Below are 17,158 nucleotides of genomic sequence, written 5' to 3' on the forward strand. Positions count from 1 at the left end.
GTTGACCTCGAACATGCATGAATTGGTTGTAGCAGAATTCCACAACAGGGTGTGAATTCCTCATGCACTGGGTCACACACTTAGATGAGGTTCCATTGGTGAAGGATATCTCTGAATTCTGAGACTTTCTGTCCCAGCTGCAGTCATATTTAGCTCTGCAGCTAGGGCAAGCTATTAAATCATGCTACTTACAACAGTGTACTAACTCATTTCCATAAGCACTTGTAAGAGAGCTGGCATAAACAAACATCTCTGTTCTGGCAGGAATGCTTTAGAATTAATTTGTTCACCTCTTATGCCAGTGGTTTTTCATGGTGGATAAACAACTAACATACTGGTTAAGCCAGAATTTAAACCCAAAGAGTGTGGTTCCAGCCCACACTCCTGCCCACTACATCACATTGCCTTTACTGACAGGTAGCATCAAATTAATGCTAAATGCCAGAGGGTGGTGATAAAGAACAGAAGTGGCCATTGTCAAGCAATTTATAACCTGGATTAAATATGGTAATCATGTGAATAATAGATATTTTATTCCGTTAAAATTGTATGTCATTCAGACTATTCATATACGGAGTCATATCTGTGTATGAATCTGTATACAGGATCTATTTACATATGTGTGTATGAATATGTGTATACAGGGGCAGGCAAAAGTAGTTTTACAGCTGTGAGTGACATTCTTTTGAGTTAAGAAAGCTATTGTGAGCCCTAGCTGGTTTTGCTCAGTGGATAGAGCATCAGCCTGCAGTCTGAAGTGTCCTGGGTTCAATTCCGGTCAAGTGCACATGTCTGGGTTGTGGGCTTGATCCCCAGTGTGGGGAGTGAAGGAAGCAGCCAGTCAATGATTCCCTCTCATCATTGATGTTTCTATCTCCCTCTCCCTTCCTCTCTGAAATCAATAAAAATATATTTTTAAAAAAGAAAGCTATTGCGCCCTAACTGGTTTGGCTCAGTAGATAGAGCATTGGCCTGCAGACTGAAGGGTCCCAGGTTCGATTCTGGTCAAGGGCATATACTTTGGTTGCGGGCACATCCCCAGTAGGGAGTGTGCAGGAGGCAGCTGAATTGATGTTTCTCTCTCATCAATATTTTTAACTCTCTATCCCTCTCCCTCTCCCTTCCTCTCTGCAAAAAAATCAATAAAATATATATATTTTTAAAAAGAAAGCTATTGTGATGATCATAATCTGCATTCTTTTTGCATACAAGTTACTGTAAACCTACTTTTGCCTACCCACTGTACATATATGCATAAATATATACATTTCTTATTTGAATATAAGTATATTTAATATAATATTAATTGAGTTTTACTATGTGCTAATATAATATAATGTGAAGGGCAACATCTTTCAAGTATTGCAAGCAGGTAAAATATCAAGATATTGTTTGCCATCTCAGAGAAGAATTGTTGGAGAAAATTGTCTTAGTTGATTTTGGGATAATGAGACTGAATCAACATTTGACCCTAGAAAACTGTGTTTAGCTTAGTGTTGGGAACAAAACATACTGAATGAATGAGTGAGTAAATAAATGAATGATAATTACTTCATTATGGGGGGAAAGAACAAAATTAAAATGGAGGATTGGTGAGAGAATGGAGCAAAGACTTTCTTCAGTGGAACTTGTTTATCAGTTCCTTCACTCCCCACTTTTATTTCTAATTGATTCAAGAAAGAGTGTAAGGGAAGAAAGAGAGAGAGAGAGAGAGAGAGAGAGAGAGAGAGAGAGAGAGAGAGAGAAACATTAATTTGTTGTTTCAACCTTCCATACATTTATTGGTTGCTTCTTGTACGTGCCCTGACTTTGGGTGGAATCCCAAACCTTGGTATATCAGGACAACTCTCCAACCAACTGAGCTACCCAGCCAGGGCATGATCAGGTTCTCTTTCTCTCTTTCCTTTCCTGGTTTCCATTCAGTCCCAGTCTTTTTCGTTGTCCTTCCTTCCTTCCTTCCTTCCTTCCTTCCTTCCTTCCTTCCTTCCTTCCTTCCTTCCTTCCTTCCTTCCTTCCTTTCTTTCCTTCCTTCCTTCCTTTTCTTTTCTTCATAGTTGTCATCACATGAGTGAATGACTGCTCTTATGATTATTATTTCCTAGTGAAATGAGTTCACCTTTATAAGCAAGGTAATCTGCTGTCACCAAAAATTAATACACTTTTGCATAGTTAGTTATAAATAAGTCTCTTCATTTATAGATTAATGGAGCAATTAACAACACATTCTACCCACATTATGTACTACTTTAGTTGCTTCTCAAATATCTTTTTTGCTTGTTCTTTCCTTGGCATTTTCCATGAGGGTTCTGGTTCTTATATCACGCTAATGCCTTCCTTGGGCTGAACTGTGCAACATGTTCAGTGCACCGAGGACCCTGCCAACTTTCCAGGGACTGGAGCCATGGACCTACCGCCTAAGTGATACTGACAGCTACACTACTTTTTTGTGTCTTAGAAAATCAAACTTGTAGTTTATTTTAGACATATCAACAAAGTTTAATTGTCATAGTAAAATCATACTGAAAGTTCAGGTAAACATGTGTGTTCCGGAAAACTTTAAAGAATTTCTTCATACAGCATATAATGAAAGTGGTATGGGTTTAGGGTAGCAAATACATTTGAGGACCATATGCGCAAATTTAATTCAATTAATTCTCTGTAATGAAAAGTAATAGCTATATTTTTTGTGCCTGAAGATCTGATATGAGTTGAAGCAGGGAAAACTTGTTAGCTTTATGTTAGAACTAGAGACCCGATGCATGAAATAAGTGCAAGAGTAGGCCTTCCTTCCCCCGGCTGCCGACACTGGGCTTCCCTCCCAGTCCCGGCTTCGTCTGGAAGGTCGTCTGGAAGGACGTCCAGTCTAATTAGCATATTATGCTTTTATTATTATAGATGTTAGCTAAAATTTGAGTTATGTTGCACTTCCTTGAAGTTCAGTTGATTCTTTTAAAAAGAATCTGTTTCATTATTTAAGGTGTTCTCTTCTCTCCTCTGAAGGATATACTGTATAGCTTTCCCTCTCTTCTTTACCTAAATGAAAATGGCCTGAAGATGCATATAATTTTGAGAGCTTCGGATTGCAGATTCTACAGAATTCAAATAACAGAGCATGAAACCTCACTCTTTCATTTGGATGTTGTGAATCAGTGTAAATGACGTCAGAATAATGCCCTAAAGGTTTGGTGTCAGGGTCAGAATTCTGCCCTGGGATACACAACCCATGGAGCAATGGCAGCCTTGCACTCACAACCCAGGGCTGAGAGCCACCCTCACTGTTTTAATTACAGAGCTACAGCATGTGGGTAAGAAACTTGGATTTGACAACAGCAAAAGAAAGAGGATATTGTATGCCTTCAATCAGCTTTGTATTAGGAGATCCTTAAAGGGAAAATTATGTGAAAGAAAGAAGGAGGAAGAAAACAAACTAGCACGATCCCTATTTCAATATAATTTGGAGAAAATGACTGATTTGGGTTGGTCATGTTGCCAGAACAGATGACTCAAGGCTTCCAAACAAGAAATGGAAATCAGGAGGATGCCTGAAGACTGAAAAAAGAACAAATTGTGGAGATATGATTGACTGTAAGGCTTCAAAATCAACTGTACCAAGATGAGCTTGGATCATTGCCCAGAACAGAACTGAATGGTGATGTTCATTTAGGTCCTGACTGTTGAAACAAAATAAAATGTAGTAATTGTGCTCTGTTAGGTACACAGACGTGTTAATGCTTTCCAATTTCCCCACTGGAGATCTGGTGTCACTTTCCCTGTCGCTCCTATTTCATGCTTCACCGGTGAGTATTATTGCTGCTCTGGACGCTTGCTGAATGCCAGGCTTTTGGCAAAGACGTGGGATCCAGGTGAAAGCATCCTCTCATGCTGCATGTGAGTGTGCTGCAGGTGGCTTGGAAAATGGCTTTGCAACTTGGAAATCATTTCTTTAATTGGCCTTTGCATGGTTGGATGATGTGCATCTCAATCCTGGCATTCAGTGTGATGGTTGCTGGACCTACATTATGAATCGAAGCAGTTTGGGCCCCAAAGCCCTTCCTCTCCAACAACCAGGGAAAGCCTCAGTTTCCACGGGCAACAGATTCGTACATTAACCTTCTCCTCTCTTAGATGGGAAGATAATTTATTCATGGTTTCCTTATACTCATTTCTCAGGAATCTATCAGTTGAGTTTTATAAACTTCCTGATGAACAACAGGGTATGACTCCCTCTGAAGGTCATTGTGAAGCAGCAACAGTTTCCCTTCCTCCTTGGGGCTGCTATGAAGAAAAGATTCCATCTTGCTGCTCCTAACACCAACACCCTGCTGACTAGCCCAGCAAATTCGGAAATTTCCCAGCCTGCCTGGAGGAGCGGTCCAACTCTACAGTACAAATGAGTTCCAAACAAACTTTTCTTACATACTAAATTAGGAAAATGACAGCAAAACCAACTCAGAGGAAGGGAAGGAGGGGCAGGCAGCACGTGATTTTCCAGCTCCTTTTTGGTTTCTATACCTGAGTCCAATTTTTACTCTTCTGTCTACTCACTATTCACCACAAAGTCTTCAGATTACAGTAGCTGACTTAAAGCAAATAACTTTTTATTCAGCCATCCAATGGACTAAAGATGTTGTCAGGTACAAGATGTTTAATTAAGGATATGTCTAGTCTCTTTGGACGCCTAAAATGTGGACCTTAAACAAAGTAACCTAAAAGCAGAGCCTACTAATGAGAGACAGCAGGAAGGCTTCTTTGAGGGTTTGCATGGCTGTAAATGAACCACCAAGATGGGACACAAACTCAAACTCAAAGGAAATTCCACATTTCCTTGCATCATACAATCAACATCTTTTCATTGGTGGGTCTATAATCTTGGAGCCACCCAATATGTTAAATAGCTTCACACTGTAAAGTGGGTATGGGGGAAATGAGGGGTAAAATTATGTTGTGGGGTTTGGCACCAATATTTATCTCAAATAAGCTGTGTGTGAGCTGTGTCTTTGAGAACATGTGCAGTGCAGTTTTGATCTACATTTTATAGAGGTACAAAGTAATACAGGATCTGTTTTTACCATAAATTAAAAACAAATGTGATCCAATATTGTAGTACTCTTTGTCTACTTATGTTTCTGAACAACAACTCTCATTAGTATATGAATCATCATGATCTAATGGCTTTAGAGACCTGAAACCCCATCCTCATGTTCGCTTACAAGCTTCTCCACATTCCATCTGTGGTATGGGGTTCTCTCACAGGAAATCATCCTAATGGGACAGGATTTTAGTGTGTGATGGGCTCCTCAAAGAAATCATCTAAATCCACTTTTTAAAATGGTTCTCACAGTCTCCTTCTAAAGCTCTGTTTAACAGTTAATAACTATCTTTGCTATAATTATGATTTAAGAGTTACCACTTAAGACTTTTTCAGAAATGGGGTGTTAAAGACTGTTTGCATCAGAATATTTTTAGCTGTAGGTTAATAGAAGACAGAGTTGAAAGCTCAAATACTAAAGATTTATTTTTTAATTGCACATAATCATATATTTGGAGGTAGGATGCCAAGATGGGTTAATTCATTCTTCAAGATCCAGGTCCTTTCCATCTTTCTGCTGGCTATCCTCAGCTTGCAGGTAATGATATCTCAGCTGGCCACAGGACACAGGCACCTTGTGGAGCTAGGACAACATCTTAAAAAGAAGAGGGACTTTCTTCCCATGTCCCTCTATCCTGAGGATGAAAATCCATGACTTCCAGCATACATTCCTCCCCCAGGTTTCATGGGCTAGGTTTGGGTCATATGCCATGCATGCAATAGGTTCCACTAGCAAAGGAATGGGACCACCATGATTGGCTTGAAGAATTCTACTTCATCCTTTGGACTAGCATAGGGGTTTCTTCCCAACATAAGGGTTTTCTTCCCAGCATAGGGGCTGATGAATACCTGCATTTGAACCCCAGGGAACAAGAAGGGGTTGGAGGGGTATCTGTTGGGTGAGCAACCAATAGAGTTCCCCACTGACTTTTTGGATAAAATTTTTTATTTTAATATTTAATATTAGTATTTCAGTGTTTTATCATGTTACTGAAGTATTCTCTTTCTCTTAATCCTTGATAGAATTATCCTGGTGTGCCTCTTAAAGGCAAAATTTATCCTAGGGGGGAAGAAGGTTTATACTAGGGTGTACTGTTTTTTCTCATTCTGATCCAACTAGAAAATATTTAATCAACAACCCCAAAGCTTTCACCAAAAAATGATCTTGTTCATCTCAGCCCAAATCTATCAGTTGTGTATGTAGTGTTTCACATTACTTTAGAACAGAATTGAATGAAGTGGAATAGAAACCTGATTTTTATTTGCCATTTCTGCTTCCTCCTAAAATAAGAAATGTCAAAACATTTTTGCAACAGAAGTAACTTTCTAAAAGTATTTATAAAGTAGCTTCATTTCAAGAAAAACTGAAATACAGTATAGCCCAGTGGTCAAGAACATGGACTGTGAGGACAATGGAACTTGATTTGAGTCACTGTATCCTATTTGGCAGTGATGTGATGATAGCCTCCCCTGAAAAATGATTAACGTAATCATATCCACTTCAAGGGCTTGTTGTGGGAGTTGAATGAGATTAAAATACGTCCATATGCCTTCAAATATTTATCCTTAACAGAGTGGCTAGTACGTGGTAAGCATTCAACAAATTTTGACTATTTTTACTTATAACAATATTAACAAAAGTTTATAAACATCCAAGTTAACATTTTCCTACACATGCTAGATAAAATCAAACTCATTACTTTCAGAAGTAGCAACTTTGAGAAACAAAACATGAGGGTTGCCATATAGTTTATACTAAAACTAGAAGCCCAGCATGTGAAATCATGTGACCCCACCCACCCACGCGTGCCTCGCTGCACACACAGCCCCGCCCAACTGTGCACGCCTCGCCATGCACGCAGCCTCCTGGTGACCAGTCTTTGGTTGTTAGAGTGTCACAACCACTGGGTTTTTATTATATAGACTAGTGGCCCAGTGCACAAAATTTGTGCATGGGAGAGGGGTTCCCTCAGCCCAGCCTGTACCCTCTACAATCGGGGACCCCTTGGGGGATGTCTGACCGCCTGTGGGAATGGGCCTAAACCAGCGGTCAGACACCCCTCTTGCAATCTGGGACTGCTGGCTCCTAACCGCTCACCTGCCTGCCTGCCTGATTGCCCCTCACTGCCTTTGCCTGCCTGCCTGATTGCCCCTAACCTCTCTGTCTGCCTGCCTGATTGCCCCTAACAGCCTCTGCCTTGGCCCTCACCACCATGGCTTTGTCCGGAAGGAAGTCGGATGTCCAGAAGATAGCCAGTCGACCTAGCATATTACCCTTTTAGTAGTATAGATAGATTATATAGGATAGGATTGCTTAAATGGGGGAGAAAAGGCTTTTTCGTCAGGAGGAGATGCTCTTGCCAGACAAAAATACATAATCCCTCTATCGGGACTGATAGCCAGCCATATGCACTATACTGCCAAACCGGTCATTAAAAAATTGAACCGCTTTCTTACACCTTACACCAAACAGCTGTTGCCCTTAAAACCCCTCCTCAGGCCCCACCTTAGGTTCTGCCTTCACAGTTCACCCAGATTAGGTTCTGTTGGTCAATTTCTATGCCAGTCAGCATCAAAACTCCTCCTCCCAGGCAGCCATTGGCTCCTCGCACTTCACCCAGATTTGGTTCTGATTGGTGGGTTTCTCGGGGCCTATCAACGGGCCTGATCAGAGAGGCAAGTGCTAATCAACAGCTTTCATGGAGGCTACGGATAAGACCCTGCTTCTCTCTCCAGGCCTTTCTTGGGCCCTGATCCACAGCTCCCTCGGCAGTCAGTGCTGGGTCCAGGCTCCCACAGCCACAGCAGTCAGTGCGAGATTGCCACAGCAACCCAGCACTGACTTCTGGTCGGTCGAGACTTTGGTCGTTTTGGATGTTACGGACCCTGGGTTTTTATATATTAGGATGTTATGGGATGTCTGGCATTGGTTCTTGTTCCTCTTCCAAAGAGTTCTCCAGTGGGCTAGATGTGGGTCAAAACTTAAAACCAGAAGAGAAACCAAGATGGCGGCATAGGTAAACACCTGAACTGCTGCCTCGCACAACAACTTCAAAACTACAACTAAAAGACAAAACAGACATCAGCCAGAACCACAGGAAGGCTGGCTGAGTGGAAATTCTACAACTAGAAGGAAAGAGAAAAGCACACTGAGACTCAGAGATGCTGCGGAAGTAAAGGCAGTGGTACGGAGGCGCGTGCAACGAGAGAGCTGGCAACTGAGTATGCGGCAGGCTTTCTCAAGCGGGAGGGAGACACAAGCTCCTGACTGCTCTGAATTCCAGTTCCAGGCGAGACTCTGGGGACCCAGACTCATATGAGTAGAAACTGGACTGTCTGGCAGTGGGCAGAACTCGAGGGCGGCTTTCTCTCAGAGGTGCTTGCAGCAATTACCAAGGGACACTGAGACCCGAGGGCCTCTTAGGGCAGGGCTGATGGGAAGCCATTGCTGTTTGCTCTGCCCTGAGACTCCGCCCCACCCCAGCTGTGCGCAGAGACTTTTGCATATGAATGACCTGGTCCTTTGAATTTACCTAACAAACCACAGCTGAGTCAGTGAGACCCAGAACATCCAAAAGAAGGCCCAAGGCCCTGAAGCAGCTTGCATTGCTTCACAGCTGGGCCTCATCTGGGCACCTCCAAAACCCAAACAAGAGGAATCTGCAAATCTCTCCATAGCTCCTGCTGGGTGGCCTCAGGCAGAGGCTAAATTAGCACCTCCTTGGAGATCCAAGAGCCAGTGTACCCAGGGGTCAGAGTAGGACCATCCAGACTACAACTCCTCAGATCCATAAGAGACACACTCAGGGGGCAGACTCAGTGAGCACCAAAGCCTCACTGAAGCAAGTCTTGCTTCATAAGGGTGTCTCCAACCCAGAAGTTCTCCCATCGTAGACACAGCTGATCCTGACAGCCAATTGGCCTGGAGGTCAATTCCTCCCAGTGATACCAACAACAATCAAGGCTTAACTACAACAAGACTGTGCACACAGCCCACAAAGGGGTGCACCAAGAGTGTCCACCTCAGGTGATTGGGGAGGCTGAGCCACTGGGCCCTATAGGACACCTAGCACACAAAGCCACTCTATCAACTCAGGGAAGCAGCCAAAATATGGAGACAAAGAAACAGGTCACAAATGAAAGAAATGGAGGAAAGCAAATGACTGGATATAGAGTTCAAAACCACGGTTATAAGGTTTTTCAAGAATTTTCTAGAAAAGGCCGATAAATTTAGCAAGACCCTCGAGGATATGAAAAAGGACCATCTAGAAATTAAGCATACACTGACTGAAATAAAAAATAATATACAGAGATCCAACAGCAGACTAGAGGATCACAAGAATCAAGTCAAAGATTTGAAATATGAAGAAGCAAAAAACACCCAACAGAAAAAGAAAAAAGAAAAAAGAATCCAAAAGTATGAAGATAGTGTAAGGAGCCTCTGGGACAACTTCAAGCGTACCAACATCAGAATTATGGGGGTGCCTGAAGAAGAGAGAGAGCAAGATACTGAAAACCTATTTGAAGAAATAATGACAGAAAATTTCCCCCACCTGGTGAAAGAAATAGACTTACAAGTCCAGGAAGCTCACAGAACCCCAAACAAAAGGAATCCAAAGAGGACCACACCAAGACACATCATAATTAAAATGCCAAGAGCAAAAGACAAAGAGAGAATATTAAAAGCATCAAGAGAAAACAGTTAGTTACCTACAAGGGAGCACCCATACGATTGTCAGCTGATTTCTCAACAGAAACTATGCAGGCCAGACAGGAGTGGCAAGAAATATTCAAAGTGATGAATAGCAAGAACCTACAACCAAGATTACTCTACCCAGCAAAGCTATCATTCAGAATTGAAGGTCAGATAAATAGCTTCACAGACAAGAAAAAGCTAAAGGAGTTCATCACCACCAAACCAGTATTATATGAAATGCTGAAAGGTATTCTTTAAGAAGAGGAAGAAGAAGAAAAAGGTAAAGATAAAAATTATGAACAACAAATACATATCTATCAACAAGTGAATCTAAAAATCAAGTGAATAAAAAATCTGATGAACAAAATAAACTGATGAATATAATAGAATCAGGGGCATAGAAAGGGAGTGGACTGACAATTCTTGTGGGGAAAGGTGTGTGGGGGGAGTGGGAAGAGACTGGACAAAAATCGTACACCTATGGATGAGGACAGTGTGGGGGGATAAGGGCAGAGGGTGGGGTGGGAACTGGGTGGAGGGGAGCTATGGGGGGGAAAAGAGGAACAATTGTAATAATCTGAACAATAAAGATTTATTCAAAAAAAAAAAAACTTAAAACCAGAGTGGTGGCTTTACTGTCTTTTCAGGGAAAAGAACTGCCATTACACACATTAGAATCCCAGGGTTGAGATGTAACTGAGCTTAAAGAAGTCCTGTCAGGAGAGTCAAACTCCCAGTACCAGGGTTTCTCTTCTCCACCTTGCCTCTGTTTCCCTAAATGGTAGCTTCCTTCCTTCTTATCAGTGTACACTGAGTTCTTCCAAAGAAGACTGCCTTTGATTTTTTAGTTTTTAGAGCTTCTACCAGACAGAGGGAGAATCACTTTTTTAGTTCTAATTCCAAAATCCTGGCAGGGGGGAACTCAGCTAGGTCTGACTTGGATCAGATTAACTGGGGCAAAAAGACAGGATAGCATTTGGAGCCACCCAATCAACCACTGCCTACAAGCAATATCATTGTACTAATATGTTGGTTCCTTTATAATTATAAAGGCAGTGTTTATTTTAAAAATGGGGTGGGGCAGTTCTCACAAGAAGAGGGGCCATCTCTGACTATTCCAGAGATGTTCACTATTGCATGAAGTCTGTGAATACACTGCAAGGAGGTAGATCATTCTAGCTTCCCATTTGCCAGCCAAGACTGCCTATGGTCCTTGAGAATTTCCTGTTAAGCTATCCACTCACTGTTAGAAAGTTCAGGATGGTGGGAAGGCTGGAGGTGGTTGGTGGGGGGACCGGGGTGATTGCACATGAACCTGACTGAGCAGGGAGAAGGGAAGGAGGGTGCATCAGGAAGCATTGCCAACATGAAGCAGAGGGTCTTGACTGCCCATATCTTTTCAGATTAAATCCTTGTGGTTCTCCCAGCTGCCTGTCTTCCTCGTGACTTACACCTCTTTTTAATATTTTCTCCCGTCATTTTTAAAATGAAGACCTTCTGTGTTACTTATAAGACTTCTGCCCTCCAGAGAAGCTTTAGGCAAAAGTTTGAAGTAAGGCAGTTTGTCTCTTCAGAAAAGAACTTTCCCGTGGCCTCTTGTTCTTCTTTTTAGAAGAACGAAATCTGCGGGTCAGAGGAGACCAACCTGGAGGGCCAGCAAGTCCATCTATTACTGTGTGTGTCCCATTTCTGGCATCGATTATAAGTGGTCACCTAGACTGCTGGACCACATACCACAAAGGGGCACTCACCGCTTTCCAGGAGAGCCCAGTCTGTCTCTAGATAGTCCTGACTATTAGGAGTATTTCCATTTTTGAAGTTCCTACTGGGACAAAAGTGTGTCTTTCCTTATTGTTGGTCCTAGTTCTACCACTGGAAACAAACAAGTCTAACCTTTTTTCTACATGCCAGCCTTCCAAGAGATCCATCACATTATCATGTTTCTCCCTATGATCTTTTTTCTTAAGGCTGAGCAACTGTTCTTCCCATAACTGTTCTCTGTTATATGGGATTTCAAGTACCTTTATTAACCGGGACACTCAGTTCTAGAAGCTTTAGTTACTTACATGTTCTTAATTCCACCCCCCTCCATAATCAGGCATAATTTTCTAGATGTAGAAAAATCAGCACAGAAATAACAGAACTAATAGTATCTTTCATTATAAATGTAGAACTTCAGGAAAATCACATTTATCTTTTGGGAAGACCAACCTATGCTTAGTCACTTTCATGCTGAAACTTACATAATAATTTATAATAAAACTGAAATGATAGAGTGCTGATATTTAAATTTTACAAGAGAATTTCAGGCATTAGTACTTGAAATTGGAATGAAAAAAGGTGGGGGGGGGTTGTGAATTCCCATAATTATTCAAAGCACATATTTACCTCACTTCCTATTCATAATGCTAGTACTATCCATTCACTGAAAATTAGTGAGCACAGTAAGTCCATATGCAGGGATTATTTGATTCTTTCTTCCTCTTAAGAAATTCATATGCTTAACAAACACTATATTCTGTTTACACACACACACAGAGAGAGAGAGAAAGAGAGAGAGAGGGAGAGAGAGAGAGTCTGGAATAAGCACTGTAATGCACACCCAGCCCTCAAGGAGCTAACAGTTTAAAAGCTGAAAAATGAGCCCTTTGCTCCCCTCACTGAAGGGTGCTATATATGCCAGTTAATTAAGGAAGAGCAAGAGGTCACCATGTTGGATTGGGTGGCACAGTGGGTTAGTCTGAATAAATTCTTAACTTTCTTGTTCCAGAAGCACATCAGAATCAGAACCCAATTTGAATAAGTTGGAGTGAAGTTTGAGGGGTCAATCAAAGAATCTCCAGCCCCATGTAAAATGACCATCCTAACATAGGAACACACTGAGTCCTGCCTTTATCTCTAGTCAGTTGTGGGTTCATCAGGAAAACTGATTATCTCAGAAAATAATGCAGAATATGCTCTTCTATGTAAGTATTTCTAGGTTTAAAGTGAGAATATGGCATACACACACACACACACATATATATACATATATATATATATATATATATATATATATATATATATATATATATATCCTAATATATAAAAACCCTGGGTCGTACCATCCTGTAATGAGGCTAGACCAACCGGAAGTCAGCAGTCATGGTGCCCCAAAACTGACTGCTGAGGGGGCTGCAAATTAGGGCCAGAGAGAGGCCTGAAGAGAGAAGCAGGGACTGATCTGTTGCCTCTGTGGCAGCTTTTGATCAGGACTTGCTTCTCTCTTTCTCTCCCAGTTTGACCAGCAGCCTCACCTTCATTTCTCTCCAGGCTTCCCCTGGGGCTGCTGATCAGCCCCACCTTTCTGATCAGGCCCTGTTGATAGGCCCGGAGATGCTGACTGGCATAGAAACCGACCAATCAGAACCAAATCTGGGTGAAGTGTGAGGAACCAATGGCTGCCTAGGAGGCGGAGTTTTTGATGCTGACTGGCATAGAAACTGACCAATCAGAACCAAATCTGGGTCAACTGTGAGGAGCCAATGGCTGCCTAGGAGGCAGAGCTTTTGATGCCGACTGGCATAGAAACCGACCAATCAGAACCAAGTTGGCCGGCAGAGGAGGGCAGTTGGGGGCAAGATCAGGCCTGCAGGGGAGGGAAGTTGGGGGCAAGATCAGGCCGGCAGGGGAGGGCAATTGGGGACAACTAGGCTGACAAGAGGAGGGCAGTTAGAGATGAGATCAGGCCGGCAGGGGAGGGCAGTTGGGGGCGAGATCAGTCCAGCAGGGGAGAGCAGTTGGGGGTGAAATTAGGCTGGCAGGGGAGGGCAGTTGGGGGCAACCAGGCCGGCAGGGGAGGGAAGTTGGGGGAGAGATCAGGCTGGCAGGGGTGGGCAGTTGGGGACGAGATCAGGCCACAGGGGAAGGCAGTTAGGGGTGAACAGGCAGGCAGGCAGAGAGGTTAGGGGTGATCAAGCAGGCAAGCAGAGGCAGTTAGGGGCGATCAGGCAGGCAGGCAGGTGAGCAATTAGGAGCCAGTGGTCCCAGATTGAGAGAGGGATGTCCCCAATTAAAGAGAGTGCAGGCTGGGCTGAGGGAACCCCCCCCCCCCCCGTGCACAAATTTCACGCACCCGGCCACTAGTGTGTGTGTGTGTGTGTGTGTGTGTGTGTGTGTGTGTGTATATATATATATATATATATATATATATATATATATATATATATATTTGTATGTATTACATATAGTGTACCCCAAAATGTATACACACACTTTGAATAATTATAAAGGCAGTGTTTATTAAAACACATTTAGTTTTTACAGTTTGAGCTATCAGCTGTTACAGTGTGTATACATTTTTTGGGGACACCCTGTATATGTAAAGATTTCATGTTAGACAAATTTAAAATTTTCCGTCTTAAAATTTAATATGAAATAAGTGATGACGTTTTATAAACCTATCATAAGCTTATCTACTCATTATTTTCTAAAAACATCTGAATATGTGACAAGTTCCTCAACATAGGCAAGAATAGCTGTCCAAGGCCCTATAAAATTGCATATTAGCAAGGGAGTTTGACATTTGTTCTGTCAGCAACATATGTCCCTGACCTACTTCCATTTCTATTAAGGAAATTTAAAAATTATGACAAATCCGGACAGGCCCAGGAGTCCAAGTCCACAGCCACAGGGTCTGTTACTAAAGGTCTATGTGTTAGTAAAGCTAAACTTGAGATTTTATCACCTTGTTAACCTCAGAAAGTTTGAGTTTAATGACCCTGCCTCATTTAGTTCCCATAAGGGAGAAAATGCAAGACAAGAGACATTTTGAAGCTACCCACTATACAACTTAGAAAATAAATTCAAGATTCCTTAGATTAAGGAGAATCAACTTCATCTTTAAGGTTCAGCTCTTGGTTGTATTTAGCAACTTACCTAAGAGATTTCAGTCTCAGTATCATTTATTCTTCATCTGAACAATGCTAATAAACATAGTATTCATAATCTCTCTGCTTTAGAATTAAAACAAAGGAAGAGCCTGGCCAGTGTGGCTCAGTTGGTTGGGCGTCATCCTGTGCACCAAAAGGTTGCTGGTTCAATTCCCAGTCAGAGCACATGCCCAGGTTGCAGGCTTGATCCCTGGTAGGGGACATGCAGGAGGCAGCAGGTCAATGTTCACCTCTCACATGGATGTACCTCTCTCTCCATCTCCCTTCCTCTCTCTCTAAAAATCAATTTTAAAAATGTTTTTTTAAATAATAAAATAAAACAAAGGAGGACTTTAAAATTGGTGGCTACATTAAATAGTTGGGAATACTTTTTAAGATTAGTTGCTTTATCTATAAACAAAGGCAGAATTACCTATTTTCTAATTCCCTTACTTATATAAAACCTATTTATTTTTCCAACAGGTTGTTTGGTTTTTACAAGGGAATTCTACCACCCATATTGGCTGAAACACCAAAAAGAGCAGTGAAGGTAAGTAGTGTATGCTTTCCACCAACTAAAGACAGACTACAGTGACAGCTTCAGCGTTAAAAGATCTCACAACATCCTGTGGAACATCAATTGAATTAAGTATAAGATAAGATATTTAATGCAGAAATTATAGCATAATTTTATTATAATTAGACTTAATCGATCTTTCAAATATTGGTTTGTGGATTTTTTTTTTCAGGTAAAGGCACTTCTTTCTAATGGGGAAATTATATAAAAAGCACAGTGCTGAATGAAATTCATGTAATCAAAACTCAACAGCCACAAAATAGCTTGCACTTTTTCTCAAAGCAATTCATCAATTTTTCTTTGTAGTAATAATTATTAAAGAAAGAGAGAGGAGAGCAAATTAATACACTATATACGAACAGAGTAAACTAATACACTATATTTCCCTGATACGATTCTCATATAACACATTTCTTTGCCATGCCAACTTCATTACCCCCTCCCCATCTCTGTTCAAAGTTGCTATTCTGGTTTTTACAAAATTATTACTTCCATTACCCTGTTTCCATCTTCTTAGCCACATAACTGTGGAGGCTATGTACTACATACTGCTTCAGTGTCTGGATAGGAACACAGAGGTCTGGCAAGATTCTCTGAGGGAGAGAGAACTGAATCTGATCACTTTTTTATATCTTCTTTCAGACAAAAGTCCTGATCACAGTGACTCTAACTAGCATTGACCCCGACATCCAGACCACTGGCAACACTTGTTATGTTTCCATAATAAGGAAACATAAACTTAGACTGAAAGACTTGTTTTCCAACTAATGACACAAAGCTTTTTGTCACATACATTACTCAAATAATATTCCCCATATTCCTGGAAGGAAAGGGGCAACATATATATTTTACTCAGCAAGTTAAGAGGGTGACTAGAGTAAAATTTATAATAAAATAACCTCATACAGAGACACCAAACTTTTACATTATGTCAAAATAATAATTTAATAGGATTTAACTCAGATCTAGAATTCAGAAAACAAAGCTTTAAAACACACTTTATAAATTCATCCTCTTTGTTGCCATAGTTTTTGTGATTTTTGTATTATATCTTCAATACAAATGTCATTATAAGGATCTGACTACCAAAGGATCTGGAAAAAGTTCACCAAAGTACACAAGAGGCTGAATGGGATTATGAAACTGCCTTACTTGATAAAAGATTGCCCAAGTAAACAAACAGAGCAGAGTTCCTGTTTAAAAAAAAAAAAGCCACTTTGTCTCCATGGAATAATATATTCATTTGTTCAGTGTTTTACATGTATAAATAAATTATAATTAAAGATTTTCCTTGAATATTGTTCTTTAATATTACACATTGGAGATTATTTAAAATTTAAGATGATTAAGGTTTGTCAATGTTGAACAGTCTTTTACAGAAGAAAAAAAAAAGTTGAGCTTTACAAAACTTAGTCTCTATTTAAAAGAAAGCAATGCTTGCTGCCAGAACAATGGTTAACAGATGAACTTTTTGGGCAACTGGCTGTGGTATATGTGTCCCAGACATCTTGTTTCAAGTAGTTGTTACCTTAAAATTATTGAGACATATGGTAAGTATGTTGGCTTTTTAAAGTATAACTTGAAGTTAAAAGTGTATCTTTGCCAGATGGATAGCACTATTTTTAACACAATTTATGAAAACATTCACTTTATAGATATTTATCTTAGAATTTGTGAGGAACAATTTCATACATCGTAAACTGCTTCATTGCATGTCATCAAAGTTTACTTCAGAAAAAAATATTCACAGACCATATATGTGTGTGTATACACACACGTGCACACTTATACATATACTGTATATTGTCTATGAATACTTCATACATATATGGGTATAGATATAGGTCGTCCTTGGTACTGACATGTCCGTTGCAATTGTTACTATA

General features: G+C 40.9%; 1 protein-coding gene across 1 annotated transcript in view; it reads left to right on the top strand.

Moving 5' to 3' along the window:
* The window catches only part of SLC25A21 (solute carrier family 25 member 21), a 514,916-nt gene that overhangs the window by 448,258 nt on the left and 49,500 nt on the right, over window positions 1-17,158 (top strand). The window contains exon 4 of the mRNA XM_079767470.1: window positions 15,179-15,245. Coding sequence (XP_079623596.1) covers window positions 15,179-15,245 — 67 coding nt within the window. The remainder of the gene's footprint in view (window positions 1-15,178; window positions 15,246-17,158) is intronic.

Source organism: Cnephaeus nilssonii, assembly GCF_951640355.1.
Source record: "Cnephaeus nilssonii genome assembly, chromosome: 4".
NCBI lineage: Eukaryota > Metazoa > Chordata > Mammalia > Chiroptera > Vespertilionidae > Cnephaeus > Cnephaeus nilssonii.